The sequence below is a fragment of the Lemur catta genome, chromosome 2 (assembly GCF_020740605.2).
Source record: "Lemur catta isolate mLemCat1 chromosome 2, mLemCat1.pri, whole genome shotgun sequence".
In the NCBI taxonomy this organism is placed as follows: domain Eukaryota; kingdom Metazoa; phylum Chordata; class Mammalia; order Primates; family Lemuridae; genus Lemur; species Lemur catta.
In genome coordinates this window covers 127392987-127413581 of record NC_059129.1, presented here as the reverse complement: position 1 = coordinate 127413581, position 20595 = coordinate 127392987, and the positions used below count along the sequence as shown (strand labels likewise).

Sequence of the window (20595 nt, the reverse complement as noted above, 5' to 3'; positions counted from 1 at the left end):
AAGACAGTTTTTAACATGAGACATTACCCTTAACAGATATAGGGACCCGGAAAGAGTATTTTCCATTGTAGCCCTTCCATGTCTAGCTAATCCGCCCCACACCCTCTTGCACATGACCTTGGCCTCAAATTGTTAAACTCCTCACCTCCTTGATAAAATCCAAAATGATCAAACGATGGCTGCTAATGCCCTAGAACAATTCCTCCCTCTTCTGAGATCCATTCTTGACCAACTGCTCCTGAAGAGACAAACTCTAGGGGACTCCCTGCATCCCCTTTATACAAAGTTCCACATTTTTGCCCACTCTTTTGGAAACTTTCATTCCCAGCATTTTCAAATAAAGGCTTATCCTTTGCTCTGATGGATTTTCTTCCATATAAGATATGGAAAGACAGAAAGCTGTACCTAATCCCTTAAATAATGGAGGCTTCAGTAACAATAGTAATTGAAATTCTCTCTTTCTTCTGGACACCTAGGAAGACTTTTCACCTTTTCCTTCAAAGAAATACACCATAAAAATACTCAAGAGATGTGAGAATATGTCTTTCTTCATTAAAGTAGGGGAAGGACAATTGTGAACGGGATGTGGGATAAAATTAGCAGCATACTACATTACTTAGCTACCCTGACCATAGGAACTTTGTCACACAGATCAATTTTAGGAAGTAAAACATGAAAATTAAGAATTGGAAAACTGACTCCTTTAGAATTATTTGTACCCCCCAGTTTGAAGGATACTGGTTTAATATGCCTAATGCATATCTATGTACAAGGAAAGAAGTTACTAGGAGCAGTGTTCTGTTGAAAAACAGAATCAGACCCATATATACAGAAGCTATAGGAATTATCAGATAGCAAACATAAATAGACATAAAGTGTTTAAAGAAGTAAGAGTGTTTAAAATATATTATCAGTAACAAGAAACTATCAGAAATAGCTATGCTGATTTGAAAACAAAAAGAGAACATTCAGAAATAAAAAATTAAAATCGAAACTCAATAAATGGGTTAAACAATAAGATATATGGAGGTGAAGACAAGCCTCAAGAAACTGCACAGAATGGAGCACAAAGAGATAAAAAAATATGAAAGAACTAAGAGACAAGGAAGTTAAAGTAGAGAAGTACAATGCATGTTTAATCAAAATTTCAGAGGAGAATAGAGATAATAAAGGAGAAGCAATATTTGAACAGTTAATAGTATTTTCCAGAATTGATGAAAGATAACCATGTACAGATTCAGAAGCCAAAGTCCTAAATAAGTACACAAAAAGAAATCAAGGCCTAGAAAATTAGACTGTAAATCATAAAAAAAAGAGACTGATAAGTTGGCTATATATTAAAATTAGGAACTTTGAACATCAAAGGACTTCATAAATAGAGTGAAAAATCAAACTGAACTGGGAGAAGATATCTGTAACACATATAACAAAGGATTAGTATCTACATGAAGACAAGACAAATGGAGCAGCAGAAAAATGGGCAAAAGCAATAAAATAAATAAGCATTTCAAAAGGCAACCACAAATGGTTAATTAACATATGAAAAGACGTCCAACCTTATTAAGACTCAGAGAATTGCAAATTTTGTTCCAATGTGACAACATTTCACACTCACTAGATTGGCAAAAATTAAAAGGTCTAATAACATCAAATGTGGTGCGTATATTAGTGTTCATTTTATTATTCCTTAAACTCTATTTGTACATTATATATGTTCTTTTGTATGCATGTTTCGTAACAAAAAATTTAAGTGCCACCTCAATTTATTGATGATATTTCTTCATAACCATGCTGAGAGTAGATTCAGTGAAATAGTGGGCATGAAAACTGGACTGGACAACAATGGGCTAAAAAGGCATTCTACAAGATAATGATATAAAGCCAACTACAGATCATTATTTCAAGCTTACCTATGAGTTGGGAAGACAGGACTGAAACTTTAGGGGAATGTCACGGTGAGAGTTTCTTTCTTTCTTTTTTTTTTAAATAAAGTAAAATGGATTAGGTTTAGAAAGAAACAGCAAGAGGGAGAGGATAATGACACAGGAAATAAAGGGTCCTTGGGCTGTCACAAAGATACATAATAAACAGCCCATGAATAGGGATTCATTTTAGGCAGGAAAAAGGTTCTTATTTCATTGTTACCACATTACCTCTTTGTCCTTATCACATCATTCTCTCTCTGCTCTACCCACTTCAGTCACAATGGCCACTTTGCTCCTCCTAGCAAGCCTCTGCCTCAGGACTTTTATACTCTTTAGTCCCACTGTGGAGAATCCTCTTTCCTGGATGATGTAAGGCCTGACTTTCACTCCTTTCTTTGCTCAAATGTCAACTCAGTGAAGTGTGCCCTGACCACTTTGAAACAGAAATCCCCTCTGCACTGTCACCACTACTCCTGGTACTCCCTTATTCCTTTTCCTTGTCTTATTTTTCTTTATAACCTAAAATTCAGTATAATAGAGTCATTTTATTGTTTAATGTCCCTACACCCATTGTACATAAGCTCTATGAATGCAGGAACTGCAGCCACAGTGCCTAGTGATGCCCAGAACAAGGTCAAAGCTCATTGCACACACAATGAATGAATGATTAATGGACCTTGCCTAAGGAACCTGAAGAACAAGTATAATGGAAATAATGCAGTAAGATTTGAACAAAATGAGGTCAAGCAGAGAATAATTCATTTACTGACTACAGAAGAGGTGACATTTGAGTTAGATCTTGAATCATGAGGAACTTGCCAAGTGCAAAAAAAAAAAAAAAAAAAAAAACAACCAAAACACAAACAAAAAAACAACAAACAGTGGATATCCCAACACCGCAAAGAACATGGAGGTTTGAAATGGCTTTGCATATTTAAGAAATGGGGTATATTTAGAGTATGGGAGGATGACAGTGGACCAGATTTTAGCCAACCTTATAATGTCCACAACAGAGGACACGATTTACTGAGCTGTGCAGCTCGAAAATCCTTCTCAGAAGATTTACAATTATTCAGTCACTTGTTTTATTTGCAGTATAGAATACAAAATAAAGTTTAAATTAAATTACTGGAACTATAACCTTTACTCATTATATGGGAAAAAGTTTGAACTTAACCGTTGTTTCTCATCAACTGCAGATTATATGTACCACAATCAGAGTGGGAATATTGCTATCAAAGGTCTCAAACACGGGTATTATTCAAGAAGTCAAGATTAAAAATTCTCAATGGTACGAGAGAGCAGTGTTGATGCAGAAACGGAATGATCAAATTCAACTGCTTGTTTAGTAGCAGATACTCTCCATTTAACCATTTACGAGTTTTTGAATGGGCTTGCATGCTGTCATAATTACCCTTCACTTATTATATTTTCAACTAGCCTATCTTCCTTTTATTCACATTACTACTATTTTGGGGGCACGCATCTTCGTTTCAAACCCAACTCAATTACTCCCCTATCTAGGTTATTTTCAGGATTCCTAGTGGAGACAGAAGACTCAGGTGTACACACAGAAAGAAAACGTCGGGGAAGTGTGTTCCAGAGTGCATGGGCCCATGTTATCAGTTCTGGAACACTTAAGTGCAAGACGAGAAAAGTGGTGGGCACCACGGTGCTTTGGGATTTTTGCCTTTCTGGGCCAGCGAGAAGCTCAGGCTCCCACAGGAGGGCGGGGACCCAGGGCGTTCCCAGGGCAGGCCAAAGGTCAAGGCTCAGGTCTAAAGCCCGTGGGGCGGGGCATGCCCCAAGAACCCAGGAGCAGTGCTTGGGCCCCAGAGCCTAACTGGGAAAGGAGGGGCGCGGCGACTCGGAAGAACTCACAGTAATAAGCCACCACAGGGTCCCGCTTGTCATGCTCCTGAGCCGTCCTCAGATGATGCTGTATACTCTTAAACTGCGGGGGGAGCGGCGGCAGCGGAGCAAGCGCGGCCATCTCCAGTCCGAGAAGCACCACTTCCTACTCGCGCGGTACCGGCACTTCCGCTTCCGTCTGGGCGGCCGCGCGAACGAGCGCTCCGGGCAAATTCCAGCCGCTCCTTCGTTGCTCGGCGACGACAAGTCAACTACGGATGCCCGCTAGGCACAATTTCAGTGTGCTTTCTCGTAGCAGTTAGAGCCCAGAGAAGGCTGAGCGGCTTAGCTGTTGTGCCGCATATGGCACCAGCGCTCTCTGCTGGTAGGAGGAAGAAGAGGTTTTGTTTGGTTGGTTTGTGGCAAAGGAAGGCTAGAAGAGGAAAAAAAAAAAAAAAACCCACCAAGAAAATGATGTTTGTTGACTGGGAGAAAGAATAAAGGCCTGAGTTGCCTTTGGCATCATTCAGGAATTATCACTTCCAGTTCCTAAAATAGTTTTAATGGTGTCCATGGCAGCTTTTTCGATTTTAGAAACTTTAATTCAGTTCTTGTATGAGAAGAGAAATAGTGTTTTTAAATTTTAAATAAAATTTTCCAATATTGACACACTGTATACAATAACCAGAATTCTCTCCAACTTAAACATTAAATACATGAAGCTTAAAGAAAACTGAACTTTTGTTCTGAAATGGCTAATAGATATTTTACTGAGTGAATAATCTGTAGATTGCTTATTTGTGAAGAGTGATTAATAATGCGCAAAGTATTTTCACTTGCATTATTAATGTCTTGTCCTAATGCACATATAGGATATTTGGGACTTCTGGTTCAACGCTGCTGGCTCATAGCAACACATGGTAGGCTTCAGCTTTTCCTTCTACCTTCAACAACTTTAGTTGTCTTTCTCTCCTCTCCATCCCATACTATCATCCTCAGGACTGTATATTTTATTTACCTGCTCCAATAACATTCATATTTCTTTATTTTATCTCAGACTCCAGGTTTGAGGATTCATTTTATTAGTTTTCACTGAAATCACATTATTCTCAAGAACCAAAATCTCAAGCTCTGAAATCTCCCCCTGCCTACTATTTTCTGATCATTCCCACTCCCCCACCCCGGGTCCATTATTTCATAGAGCTATCTGTATCCCCATGTTCACTGCAGCATTAGTCAATAATAGCCAAGATAGGAAAACAACCCAAATGATGTCCTTCCACAGGTGAATGTATGAAGAAATTGTGGGATACACACACACACACACACACACACACACACACACAGTGGAGTATTGTTAAGCCTTTAAAAAAGAACAAAATTCTGCCATTTGCAACAACATAAATGAAACTGGAGACATTAGGTTAAGTGAAATAATCCAGACACAAAAAGACAAATACTACATTATCTCATTATATTTGGAATCTAAAATAGTCAAACTCAACGAAGCAGAGAGTAGAATGGTGGTTACCAGGGGCTAAGGAGAGGAGAAAATGGGGAGATGTTGGTTAAAGGGTACAAAGTTTCAGTTATGCAAGATGAATTAACTTCTGGAGATCTAATTTGCAGCAATATGATTATAGTTAACAATACTGTATTGTATCCTTGAAATGTGCTAAGAGGGGATATCTTATATGTTTTCACTGCATGCACACACACACACACACAGGTAATTATGGGAGGTGATGGATTTGGTAAATATGGGAGGTAATGTGGTGATGATAGATCACCACAGCTTCATTGTGGTGATTATTTCACAATATATATAAATGTCAAAACACCAAGTTGTATACCTTAATTACATACAATGAGTTGTCAACTATACCTCAATAAATCTGAAAATAAAAAGCAAGTTACATTCATTGTTTTAGAGCTATGTTTTTCTATGTGTTTGTGCTTATTCACCCATTTTTTTCATGCATTCAACAAATATTGAATGCCTACAGTATAAGCTGCTGCACAAGGTGTTGGGAATATATGAGAACAGTGTAGCCCCTGCCTTCATAGAACTTACATAAGAGCGTGTGTCCTTGTGTATGTATGTGCACACATATATATCTATATGGTTGAGATGTATGCTGCTGAGAATTTGCTTAAAATAAGGCACGATTTATATTTAATCCTTCTGAGTAGGTCACAAACTATCTTGGCTTATTTTATATCTAGCAAACAAGAGGAAATGATCTCTATATAAGTGTCCTCGCTAACACTCTTGGATTCTCAGTATTTCGCATTGTGTCAGAGTAATTTATCCTCCTCCTCATGAAATAACCAATGACTGTAGAATGGGGTGGAATAGAGGTCAATTTAGGTACTCACAATAGTATGTTTCACAGAAGGACAGCTGAGATAAGGCAATCTGGATAGCTGCCTAGATTCATAAATCACAGCCCTTAACCAATTCACATCTCACTGAAATCTCTGACCTGCCAAAACTGGATTTGTCTTTCTTCATGAATAATTTATATTTTCTAGAATGGAATGGGGGATGGCTTAGTAGAAAGTGTCAATAACCAATGACGTTATTTTGGGAAAATATTTAACCTTTTAGGGTATGTTTCCATTTCTGCAAAAAGAAGGGATTGGATTCTGTGATCTGTAAGTAATTTCACAAATTCTATAGATTTATGATTTCAAATCTTACAACGACACTTAGAGTTATGGTACTAGCTCTGAGATTTATTGTCAGTAATTTGGATGATGCCAGCAATTGCTTGACCTAATAGTTAAATTAAATGCCTTATTTTCCTTCTTTTTCAATGAATTCATTCATATTTAAAATATTCTTAACATCCATGATTTCTAGTTGCATAACACATATAACTATGTTTTTTGATATTCCATCCATGCATCCAAGCTCCATAGTAGAAAACTACCTGTAAATCCAGAAGACCTTACTTTATGTGTATTTTTCTACCTTTACTGGCAATGATTTAAGCACACAATGTTTACTCTGCTATTTTCAGTTTTTCCATCTGTAAAATGGGCAAAATTCTTCTTTTTTTTTTTTTTTTTTGAGACAGAGTCTCCATTTGTTGCCCGGGCTAGAGTGAGTGCTGTGGCGTCAGCCTCGCTCACAGCAACCTCAAACTCCTGGGCTTAAATGATCCTACTGCCTCAGCCTCCCGAGTAGCTGGGACTACAGGCATGTGCCACCATGCCTGGCTAATTTTTTCTATATATATTTTAGTTGGCCAGATAATTTCTTTCTGTTTTTAGTAGAGACGGGGTCTCGCTCTTGCTCAGGCTGGTCTCGAACTCCTGACCTTGAACGATCCACCCGCCTCGGCCTCCCAGAGGGCTAGGATTGCAGGCGTGAGCCACCGCGCCCGGCCTCAAAATTATTCTTACCTATAGGAATGCTGTGATTAAATGAGAGAGTGCATGAGATAATATCTTGTGCAGTGCCTGATACATACTAGTTTCACTCTTAGTATGGAGACTAGACTTATTTTATCAAGCTTGAGAGAAAGTGTACCAAATAGGTAAAAACTTTGGTTCTTGAATCAGCAAACATGGATTTAAATCCTAGCTTGTAATGAAAAAGCCTTGGAAAAAGTACCTACCAACTCTAAGCCTCAGTTTCCTCACCTGCTTGGAATTTCTACAGCTCTCTGGATATATGTTTGAAACAAATTTTGGAAAAAACAATTATTTCTTCAAATGAAAATTTCTTCAAATATTTTTTATGTCTCCTCTCTCTCCTCTTGTGGGATTCCAATCACATATATGTTAGACTGCTTGATACGGTTTCAAAGGTAACTGCTCCCCTATATGTTCCTCCTTTTAAATCTTTTTCTCATTATGTTTCATTGTGAATAGTTGCAATGTTAATTTCATGGATCTTTTCTTCTATAGGATCTCATCTGAAGTTAACCCTGTTAGGGATTTTTTTTTTCTTTTTCCTAATGTTGTATTTTATCTCTAGGAAGGGGGTTAGTGAACTATGGCTCATGGGTCTTTCTCCTCTTTTGTGAAATAAGATTTTATTGCAGCATAGCCATTTCCACTCATTTATATATTGTCTATGGTTGCTTTTTGCTACAAGGTCAGAGTTGAAGAGTTTATTGCTAAAAAGTACTAACAATAACTTGAGCTTTCAGCAAGTTGTAATCTTTTTGCTGGTAGAAGATCTCGCATAAATGTTGATGGCTGCTGATTGATCAGGATGGTGGTTGCTGAAGGCCGGGGTGGCTGTGGCAATTTCCTAAAATAAGACAAAAAGGAAGTTTTCCACATCGATTGACTCTTCCTTTTGCAAAAGATCTCTCTGTAGCATGCAATGCTCTTTGGTAGCATTTTACTCACAGTAGAACGTTGAAAATTGAAGTCAATTGTCTCAAACCCTGCCACTGTTTTAAAATCCACTAAATTTATGTAGTATTCTAATTCCTTTGTTGTCATTTCAACAGTGTACACAGCATCTTCACCAGAAGTAGATTCCATCTCAAGAAACCACTTTCTTTGCTCATCCATAAGAAGCAACTCCTGGTTCATTCAAGTTTTATCTTGAGATTGTAGCAATTCAGTCACATAATCAAGGCTTCACTTCTAATTCAAGTTCTCTGCTGTTTCCACCATATCTGTAGTTACTGCCTCCACTGATGTCTCAAACATTTCAAAGTTATCCATGAGAGTTGGAATCAACTTTTTCAGACTCCTGTTAATGTTGATATTTTAACCTTCTTCCATGAATCGTGAATGTTATTAATAGCATCTGGAAGGTGTATCTTTTCAGAAGGTTTTTAATTTACTTTGCCCAGATTCATCAGAAGAATCACTATCTATGGAAGATATAGTCTTATGAAATGTATTTCTTAAATAATAAGACTTGAAAGTCATAATTACTTCTTGATCCAGGGGTTTCAGAACAGATGTTGTGTTAGCAGGCATGCAGACAACATTAATCTCCTTGTATATCTCCAACAGAGCTCTTGGGTGACCAGGCGCATTGTCAATGAGTGGTAATATTTTGACGAGAATGTTTTATGATCAACAGGTCTCAACAGTGGGCTTAAAATATTCAGTAAACCATGCTAGAAACATATGTGCTGTCATCCAAGCTTTATTCCATTTGTAGAGAACAGGCAGAGTAGACTTAGCATCATTCTTTCAGGCCCTAGAATTTTCAGAATGATAAATGAGCATTGGCTTCAACTTAAAGTTACCAGTTGCCTTAGCCCCTGTAAGACAGTCAGCGTGTCCTTTGAAACTTTGAAGCCAGGCATTCATTTCTCCTCTCTAGTTATGAAAGTCCTTGACAGCATCTTCTTCCAATCCAGTATAAGGTTGTTTCATCTACTTTGAAAATCTATTCTTTAGTGTAATCACCTTCATCAATTATCTTAATTACATCTTCTGGATGACTTGCTGCAGCTTCTCCATCACCATTGGCTGCTTCACTTTGCACTTCTATGTTATGAGATGGCTTTTTTCCTTAAACTTCATGAACCAACCTCTGTTAGATTCCAACTTTCCTTCTGCAGCTTCCTCACCTTTCTCAGACTTCATAGAATTGATGAGAGTTAGGGACTTGCTCTGAATTAGGCTTTGGCTTTTTTGGCTTAAGGGAATGTTGTGACTGGTTTGATCTTCTAGTTAGATCACTAAAAACTTCCTCCATATTAGCAATAAGGCTGTTTTGCTTTCTTATTATTTGTTCACTGGAGTAGCAATTTTAATTTCCTTCAATAGCCTTTCCTTTGTATTCACAACTTGGCTAGCTGTTTGGCACAAAAGGTTTAATTTTTGGCTTATCTCAGCTTTTGGCATACCTTCCTCATTAAGCTTAATCATTTCTAGCTTTTGACTTGAAGTGAGAGGTGTGTGACTCTTCCTTTCACTTGAGCACTAGAGGCCATTATAGAGTTACTAATTGGTCTAATTTCAGGATTGTTGTGTCTCAGTTAATAGGGAGGCCTGAGGAGAAGGAGAGAGAGAGAAGAATGACCAGTTGGTGGAGTATTCAGAACACATACACCATTTATCAATTAGGTTTGCCATCTTCTATCAGCACAGTTCAAAGGGCCCCCAAACAATAATAATAGTAACATCAAAGATCACTGATCATAGATCACCATACCATACAATAATAATGAAAACATTTAAAATATTGTGAGAATTACCAAAATGGGACACAGAGACATGAAGTGAGCACATGATGTTGGAAAACTGGTGCCAGTAGTCTTGCTGGATGCAAGGCTGCCACAAACCTTCAATTTGTAAAAAGGTCCAATATCTACAAAGCATTATAAAAAGAAGCACGATAAAATGAGTGTGCCTGTGCCTGGTAATTTTTGGCTGGATGTCTAACACTGTAAATTATATTTTGTTGGTTGATGGATTTTATTGTCGTCCTTTACATAATGTTAGAATTTCTTCTGGCATGCAGTTAGGTTACAGAAATCAGTTGAATGCATTTGAGGCTTGATTTAAGCATTGGTAAGGTGGGTTTAGATTAGCTTGTAGTATAGGGAAAATTTAGGCTCACAACCAAAGTAATATATTTCTGAGTATTCCACAAGATACATCGGGCATTAAAAGGTCTTACCCACTCTGCTATGGAGACACAAACTACTTTCAGCCCTGTTTGTACATAAAATCTTTATAGGTGGCTCTTTCTCTGGCCTTGGGTAATTTCTTCTCATGGATGAGCAGATCAATACTCAGTGAAACCCTCAAGTAAACCCCGCTGCAGATCTCTGGAGTTCTTTCTGCTTAGCTCCCACCTCCATAGTATTATATTCTTCCCAGAAAAATTCTAGCCGTCTTTACTTCCTCTGGCACTGATCTCTGATTCCTTAGTTCAGTGAGACCACTGGGCTCTGTTAGGGCTTCGTCTTCCTGAAAGGTGGCCTGAAAAGTGCCTCTGGAGTGAGCTGATGCAATCAGGGCTCACTCGGTTTGTTTCCCTTTTCTCGGTGATTACAGTTCTGTGCTACTTGTTTCTCAACGGCTGTCTCATCTTTTATATTGATGGTTATAGTGTTTTTGTCCAGTTTTCTAGTTGTTTAAAGCAGAATAGAACATCCGATCCCCATTACTCCATTTCTACCAGAACACAAAAGTCTTTTAAATTGGTTTTGTGGTTCTCAATAATGTTCTGAAGAGTTAAGATCATTGGATATGTGACTTCTGAATAAATATAATGTCAATTTTGCAATATTTGCAATATAATAGTTATAACTTTATACTGAAAATTAAGGAGTCAATAGAGTTCCATGGAAGTGTCAAGTAGTATATGGTCAGTAATAAACCAGTCTGTGTAGGTTGTTTAGTAAAGCTCTTAAAATGAAAGATTATGTCCCTTTGTTTCAAGTTCTATAATTTATTGGTTGAGTGATATTCAACACATTTTCTGCTTTTTTATGAGTTTCAATTTCACATTGTAACAGAAAGATAATAATTCTTACCTCATAGGGTTGCAATCAGGATTAAATGAGATAGTTTGTATAAAGTATTTAGCATAGTACCTGTGCTGTATATACCAAATTAACATAAAATATTATTATATTATTGCTGTTTCTATAATTTTTATTGAGAAGTTGGCCATTTGTTATGCTGAAGTTGGCTCTGTAAACCTTTAAGTGCCTGCTATACCAAGAGTCCTTGGCAATCCATTGTGTTGTATGTTTTGGGTGAAAACAAACCAGTTTGCTTGGCCATAACTGGCTAGACCAGCTCTTAGGGCACCAGCCAATGACAGCCATGAATAGGCTTGATACAACAAGCCAAGCTTAATAAGGTGGTCATATTTAGATGGGAGCAGCCTGACCCAGCTAGATCTGCCTTCTTGGTATGGTGACTGCTATGGCCCTTCACCATGTACCATCTCTCTGCTGCTGGTAATACTGGCTGCTAAGAGGGCACAACTACATCTTTCACTGAGGATAGCCCTCCACTGCAGGGAATGTCTCACCCAGCTCATGTCCCTTCCTGGAGGGTGACATGTGGCCAATAACTGGCTCATGTAGAGCTGAAAGACCTACTCACACCAGAACTACACTCAAGAGCCATCACTGTTCCAGGGCGCCCCTTGGGATTGACCAAGACTTCGGTTGCAACCACAGTACAGGTGTTTTTTCCTCTGCTCAGTCTTGCCTGCCTCATTTCCTTATGGTGGCAACTCCTGAGAGTACTCTTCAATAAACCTTTTGCACTCATCTTGTCATGTCTGAATCTATTCCTATGGAACCCAATCTAAGACACTTGGGGAGCACGAAGGCAAGACATATGCAAATGAGAGGATGTTGTATTCTGAATGCAGACAATTCTCTGCTCTGGTTCACCCTGAGACTTGGCACAGGCAGATTAGAATTACTTAGATCAAGAGTCGTACAACTGCTCAGATGATTTCTATGTTCTCCCTTCCCCATGTTTCTTAGCCACAACATTCTATCACCTTATTGAGTCTAGAAATGTTTTATATTTTTAAACCAAAAGACTTTTTATAATACATGTGTTCCTTAATACATTTCATGCCTGCTAAGCAAGCACTTAAAGAGGAAAAAAGGAGACAGAGAAAGTGTAGAAAGGGAGGCAATAGTTAGACAAACTAACACAATCCTTTCTGAAATCCAAAAAATGATAGCTCTATGTAGCTGAGGTGTTTGTCCTTCATGTGTGCCAGAATATGGAATATTTCTGGTCTTTCAGATTCACGTCAACTTCCCCAAAGCTTCTGTGCCTCCTGTCACCTTTAGAATAGTCCATATATTCCAAAAGATATTTGAACATGGACACTTCTCCAATAAGTGATTCCCAGCTAAACCTGAAGGGGTATATGAGTAATTCTTCACTTAACAGGTTCTTCCATTATGAGACAATCTGCACCATATAAACCTGACTTTGGGGGTTCTTATCTGAAGTAAAAAACTGCCATTAGCAAATAAAGAACTTAGACATTAGTGTTGGCTATGTGTACATGATTAATATTCTTAGGAAAGACTTAGTGATGACTACAAACATAGGTGTGTTAGAACTCAAGTGTTGGTATATACCATTCAACATGCTCAGGTTTTCATGCTATTTCAAATCATTTCTATTACCAAAGGAGGTAATGAATGTATGGCACCAGAACTGGACCCTTTAGATTTATTGGTAGGAAGATTATACTCACTTTCTGAAAAATACTGATATTTAAATTTGTGCATGCCTGGTTTTCTTTTTTTTCTGTAAACCAAATATCTGTAGGGCCATATGCATCTGACAGTCAACTGTTTTGTGAAATTATTCACAGTAGAGTCAAACTCAGAAAGCCCGTGGTTAATACTAATCCTTTGTCAGTACTTATTCCTGACTTCATGACAATTTTCATCAATGTAAGTTTTATAAGTTATCAATTTGTTGTTGTTTTTCAATGTTGGACATAATGAGAAATTGTAAAAGCTTTTCTTGCATGCTTTAGTGTGGAGAAAATTAATGATTGCTTTACATTTAGCAAAGCAGTATACCTAACTGCTTAATTTCAGTATATACTGGATCATATTTTCTATTATTGAAACACGTAGCATTCCTCTAATTTATGAAATGCTTGTAGAATTGAACTTTAGTGCATATAATCAGTCTTATGTGCATAAACTCCAGATTAATTAATTAAAACCTCATGCTAAATTGCTGGGCTATCATTAGAACTTCCGTTCCTTATTCCCTTTGTGACATGTTACCAGGGAAAATTCACTGCTTTGAATAATAATGAGCTGGAGACAAATTTAGCTTTTGAAAGCTGATTAATGTCTTTCTCTGTTGTGAACACCTAATTTGTAAAACACTTTTGCTCCCTTTTATAAGGAAAATTCAATGTCCATTTTTCTGTGAATTCCTACTTAGGAAGTATTGTGATGTACTCATTTATATTTAAAGTGTTAATATAGATCTTGGGATGCAGATGTGCTGGAGCTGGTAAGATATGAAACCATATGTGAGATGATTATATTAATCTGTTACTGGCTATAATTATTTGGATTTTGTGAGTCATATGAACTAAAACAATTAAAACCATCACACATTCTCTTATAGTTTCAGAAGCAGTGATTTTTTTTACAGCTTTATGTTAGGGGTATATACTTTTCAAGGTGTGGTAAAAAGTTCTGTAAATGTCTTGGTGACCTTATCATTGCAAGCATTATTGTACACACAAATGAATGGAAGCCAGTCCCAGTATTTATGTTATTGGGATTGGGATACAAACAATTTAAGAAATGAGTTTATGGGTTACAAATTTCTTATAATAATTTTTACGTATTAAATGAATATAGGATTTATTAACTGATTTTCAGTGAGGTGGTAAATTTCTAATGATATTAATAATGATGATGTTAGTATTAATAGAAGTTAATAATTGGTTAAAAGCAATTATGTTAATAATGATGATAATAATTATTGCTTATTTGGCTGACAGTGGATAAAATGCACAGTAATAATGAGCTTAAAGACATTTTATACCAATAGATCTGTTAGGAAAACATGTAACACTGAATTATTAATGGAAACATGAATAGGAAATAGAAAAGAATATGTCTAGATAATACCTGGCTAAAAAATTGCTTATCAATTGTCAATTGATACAAAGAGATATTGACAAAAAGCAAAACTTGCTGGAATGAATTCCTTGAAGTTGCTAGAACAATTTGGAATTGAATGGTATCACAGATATGATACAGGGAACTTCCCTTGACTCATAACATGTCAGAACTCAAAAGCATCAAACCATCTTGTAGGATTTCAGGACGGTCATTTAGTGGATACAGAGTCCTAGTAATTTATCCTTGAATCTTTCCTAAAAGACTCTAAAAATAGAATTTCTGGAAGGCCTTTGTGTCCAGACAAGATTTTAATAACTCAACATACCTCTTTAGAGCCAAATAGTCTATAAATGGCTTTCTGTAATAACTATAGGCTGGAGAAGTATTTTCGTGTATATGTGGGTGTATGTGTTTGGGTACCTGTATCTTTTTGTGAGACTAAGAAGGTGCAGAGAGCAATGGTATCAAAGTTCTTTCTCTGCTTTAACTCATTAGAATCACAATTTAAGGTTGTTAGATAATTTTCACAGCCATTATCTATCTCTATGTGAAATTCCAAAAGATTTTAGTGTTTAAATTTGATGACCACATGGGCAAATATTAGATCTAAGAACTGAAAACTAATGTTTGTAGGAAGAAAGAATAATAAAAGTGCATTTCTAGGGATAGATTACCCATGTTCTGCATTTTTACTACTTCTACACTAGCATACTTCAGGTCTGGTCTTAATGCTTTCTCAGTTACCTTCTTGTTGTCATATTACCTACTCAAAAATATCTACACCTAATGCCAGAGTAATCATCTTATGTATGACTTTGTGGTTTCCCTCCTAAATCCCCATGGCTCCTCCCAGCTTAAAGACTGTAGACTACACACCTTAGTTTAGCATTCTGAGTATTATTTCTTCCACAAGTTGGACTTTTGAGTCTGATCTCCTATCTTGCTAGAAAATCTATGCTTCAGCTACTCCTATCTCCTATACCTCAAATCTGCCTCATTTTTTTTTCTGCGTGTGGATGCTTTGTGTGTTCTAAAAATGCCCTATCTTATGTTTCCACTGTATTCTCCATGCTTCCCATTAAAATCCTATTCATTTTTCAGGCTAAATTTAAATTCTTTATCTCTATGATCTCATCCTTGATCAACCGAGCTAAAAGCAAACTTTACTCTTCGAAATTTTAGAATATTTAGCAACATATATGCTCATATGAAGCTGCTTAACACTTTTGTATAAATTAGAAAAAAATCACTCCATTTGAGCAGAAAGTTCCAAAGGTACACAGGTTGGTGAGCAACTGCAACTCTGAGTGAATTAGAAGAAATGTCCCTCTTAATCTTTGTAAATATAGCTCCTTGCCAGCACGCATAGTTTAGGGAATGGGGATTTGCTAAATTTTGGTTTTCTTTTCTCTCACTGCCTAGCTGGATTACCTTGAATATACTATTTTACTGCTCTTGATTTAGTTTTGTCACCTGTAAAATGGAAATCATAATATGGAGTTCACAGTATTGCTATGAATATGACAGGAGATTATGAAGGTAAATTGCTGGCTTGGTATCTGACACATAAACCTTAATGATTAAATTGTGTTGACCATTACAACAATTACGTGTTATGTTACCATCCTTACTCTCAAGACTAGTCTGTTTTTCTCCTTGAATTCAAGTTTCTGGTGTATCAATTAAACATATTTGTAGACACAAGTGCATTTTTATTTATATTTGACTGAAATGTTTACTGATGGTCATTATCAAGGCCATACTTCTTCAATAAGTATTAACAGGACTACATTTCTTGAACTCTGATGTTATTTTCTTCTGCTGTTGATATCCACTAGACACATACAGACCTACGAACCCAGAGAGATAAAATAAATATGAGGAAGGTATAGTCTTATGAATACCCTGGCCTTGATTTAAAGTTATGGTGGATTTTGAGAAAGAGACTTGTTACTATGATACATCATTTCCATTCAATTAATGAGAATAATTTCCATTTTATGAAAGATAATTTGTGAAAATATATCAGATTACTAGCTACAAAAATGTCAAACCCACCAAATTATCTAAAAAAAAAATTACAAAGAATATAAAAAAAGTGATAGAGATGATTCTCCACACAACACCAAAGAAAAAGGCCTTAGCCTTGACCCCTGGGTACTGCCTTCAAGGCAACAACGTAATTTATTTTTCCAACCTAGGCTCATTCACATTCTTGTCTTCTCTGGCAATATTGCTGCAGGTTATATTCAGTGGACCAAATTCATATCAGTCTTTTAACCTCTCCAGAACACTTTGCAACTGCATGTATAGGCTTTGAGTGGCGCTTTTCCTGTTTCATAATTGGGCTGTTCATGTGGAGAAACCCCTAGGGGATCAGGAGGGCCAGCCATGACGATGTGAATGTAGGGAAATCAGGATAAAGGATAATTTCTGTTAAACATTAATATATTTGCATGCAGAGAGTGAGATTGACTTCAATATTTTGGCCACATTTATATTTACAAACTATCACAGCCTCCACAGGAAAAGATAATATTTCAAACAGTTATCTTTTATGTCTATGACAATCACTTAGATGTTTACAGATGTTTAGATGCTGCCAAATTTGGTAAGGCTGCTTGTTATATTTGTATACCGTACATAAGAAAACATGCAAATTGAACATTGTTTGATGCCACAAAACCTGTGTTCTACCTACAGTATGTATATGGTGAAAAAATAGCTGTAATGAATATATTTCATTAGATATATGGAATTACTTCATTTAAATTTTATTTTTAATGATTTTATATTGTTTTATTGTTAATTATTATTTTACTATTTCAGGCAAGATCTACAGAAAAGTAATGAAAGAGCTAAAGTTTGTGAGAGGATCTTTTCTTATATAGAATAACTTTGTTTTACAAACCTTACCAACAGCAAATACCGATGAACTTGATACTTAGCCACATTAAGTTTCTCATGTGCTTCATGAATCTTTCAGCAGCTTGAGCAAAATCAGAAGTTTGAATCACCAACTTTATTTTTATTAATAAAGCCTTCATATGCCATGTTCAGTGTGTATGATTCAATCCATTTTCAGACCTGAAAAATAAATGACTTTAGGCTATAAAAATAACCTCTCTATTTTTATAGAAATGAGAAGACAAAATAAAAGGGGTTTTAAAGCATCTAGTGTAGAAAATTTCTATCCAGTGAAATTACATATTTCAGCTTTTCCAAATGCTAAGCTCAATTGAACCTCAAAGTAGCAGTTAGCTTGGATCATAAATTCTGTTGTGGCATTTAAAAAATTTTTGAAAAAAATTAAATTTAATGAAAATGTCATTGCATTATAGGTTAAATTGTATAGAATGCTTTACATTTTTAATGTTTTATGGTTTTCAAAGATTTTTCACATGAATTATTTTATATAATTTTTGTTATAAATCTGTGAGATGGCTAAGGCAGGTACAGCTTAGTAATATTTGCTTTTGTCAATGGAAAGCCTCTTTTAATCAAATTAAGTATCACATTTATGTAAATGAAATTTAAAACTATTTCTTTTTCTGACATGACATTCACTGCTCTGGTTACTGCAGCTATACTTAAATAGCATTGATGAAAATAAAATGCTGGATGATTGTCACCTATTGTCATCCTTTTGTTGCTTTGATTTGGTTCTTTTTGCATTCACAGCCCTTGACTTGTAACTGAGATTTATGAGATGTGACCAGCACTCAGTAGGTGGCGCTAATGAGACATACAATATCGAATTGTCAAATCCTATTGCCAGAGAAGATTTATTACAGAGGTTAGTAATAAGGACGTTGGGAGTAAAGGCAGGCTGATTGTACTCTCTCATTTGGGGAGTGCAGATGCCATATCAAATTATTTTAGAGACTTATTCAATCCCTGCTTCATAGAAATTTGAGGATAACGTTTATTTTCTTGTCTACTTCATAATATTTGAAAAAAAAATAAAGCATCTTCTTCAACTCAAAACTAAGCCTAGTCCTTTGCCCATATGAAGTGCTGTCCAGTCATATGCTGCAAGAAAGGAAACACTGGATCTCACTGCAGTGATTCAGTTAAATACCTACATTTAACATTTAATTATTAATTTAATATTTAATATTTGAATATGGAATTCAAATGAGATTCTTAGGAGCTTAAAAGTACTAAGCAATTATAATCTTGGTTATCTTCAAGAAATAACCTTGCAAGTTATTTACAAGTTTCTCATTCAGGCCAAGTGTTGCATATTGGAAAATTACTTTTTTTTTTTCACTCTACTGAACATTCAAAATGAAAATTGGATGTACTGTGGCAATTAGATAGTTTTTTTTACAATAAGTAAATACTATATGATTATGAAGAATTGAAGTATTTTCTTACCTTGTCAACTTAAGAATTAAAGTACAACATTCCCTTATGTGTTAGGTAGTGCTTTGGTGGTTCCCCAGCAGGTTATTTGGTAGCTATCTCACCAAGAAAGAAAGCACTGATTTTAAAAGGGGATTCAGAGGCATTTACTAAAAGCATACTAATGCATGCTCTCTGAAGTCACCTTTCTACACAGATTAAATTGGCATTGATGTTTCTGGTATCCTGTTTTTCACTTTTCATCCAATAAAAACCAATCTCATCTCAATTCTATGCTTTACTTTGCATAAAATGACTTATTTCTCATTTTTATAATCCTATTTAAAACCAGTGGATGGATAAAATTATTTTAGAGAAGTTCCTTCTAATATGACTAACGTTAAGAGACGAATGCATAAGTGATGGGCCAGTTAGTTTTTCTTACAAGTAACATTAAAAATTGAAAAACTCATAGAAATCACATTATTATATAAACATAACAAATTTTCTCACTAAGAAAGTCATTTAACTTTGCTTGGTTTTTAGTAACAAATCAGAAATTATGGCTTTGATTCATTGCCTCTTCCTAACAGAAATGACCTCTTCTGTGGTACCAGATTTTGTTGTGAAGGTTGGTATAACCCAAAAGCTATGTCTCAGTGATTTCACGGTACAGGTGTTTTGTAAGTACAGGCAGAGCTCTTTTATCATGTTAAAGGATTGGATTGAAATGGTTTCCTGATAGGAGGGGTCTTTTAAAATAGCCAATCAACTTCTTAGTGGCTTTATCTTCTTAGTAGGATTATCTGAGGAAAATTTAAAGAATGTATTTCCTGTCTTCATAAATTTCATAATTGGGTCTGTCTCACTTCCATTTGTCCATGAGGTCAAAGATGCTAAGGAGACTGATGTAAATTATATAACCCATTCAGAAACTTCCATAATTTAGGGGGGTTCTATTGATTTTCTGTAAATGAATTTGTCAGTAAACATGAAAATCTGATGATCCTTAGCAGGTCCTCCTCCTCCTCCTCCTCCTCTTTCTTTTTCTTAACACCATTGTTAATACATATTAATCATTCACATACCTTGCCATTCACCCAATCATTCACATACCATGCCATTCATGCCTAAAGAGTAGAATTAAATGCTCCTTAGTATGTTCAGAGATTGTGCAACCATCTTCACAATGAATTTTAAAACATTTTATCACACCCCAAAAAACCCCACACCTATTAGCATTTCCCCCCATTTCCTCTCATTTCCCCCCAACTCCCCTCTTCTAGGCAACCATCAATTGACTTTCTCTTTCTATAGATTTGCTTATTCTGAACATTTCACATAAATTTAGTGCATTCCATTTCATATAAATGTGATCACAGAATATTGGTCTTTTGAAATTAGCTTCTTTTACTTAAAATAATACTTTCAAGGTCCATCCATATTGTTGTGTATATTAGTGCTTGGTTCCTCCTTAATGCTAAACAATATTCCATTGTATTTTATTTATCCATTCATCAGCTGACAGAGAGTTGGGTTGTTTCCACTTTTTGGCTATTATGAACAATGCTGTGATCATTTGTGTATAGGTTTTGTGGAGACATATGTTTTCAACTCCATTTGGTATATATCTAGGAGTGGAATTACTGGGTAATATGGTAATTCTATGTTTAACCTTTTGAGGAATGGCTAGACTGTCTTCCAAAATGGCTGCATCATTTTTCATTTTCACAAGCAATATATAAGGATTTTAATTTCTCTACATCTTTACTAACACTTTTTTGTGTCCATCTATTTGATTGTGGCCATCTCTCTTAATTCATTCAGGATGCTACAACAAAATACCTTAGACTGGGTAACTTACATACAATAGCAATTTATTTTTCACA

The 20595-nt window shown here is 36.0% G+C and overlaps 1 protein-coding gene across 1 annotated transcript in view; it reads right to left on the bottom strand.

Moving 5' to 3' along the window:
- Nucleotides 1-4045, bottom strand: part of VTA1 (vesicle trafficking 1) — a 50516-nt gene extending 46471 nt beyond the window's left edge. The window contains exon 1 of the mRNA XM_045544470.1: nucleotides 3807-4045. Coding sequence (XP_045400426.1) covers nucleotides 3807-3918 — 112 coding nt within the window. The 5' untranslated portion in view covers nucleotides 3919-4045. The remainder of the gene's footprint in view (nucleotides 1-3806) is intronic.
- Nucleotides 4046-20595: the final 16550 nt, after the last annotated feature.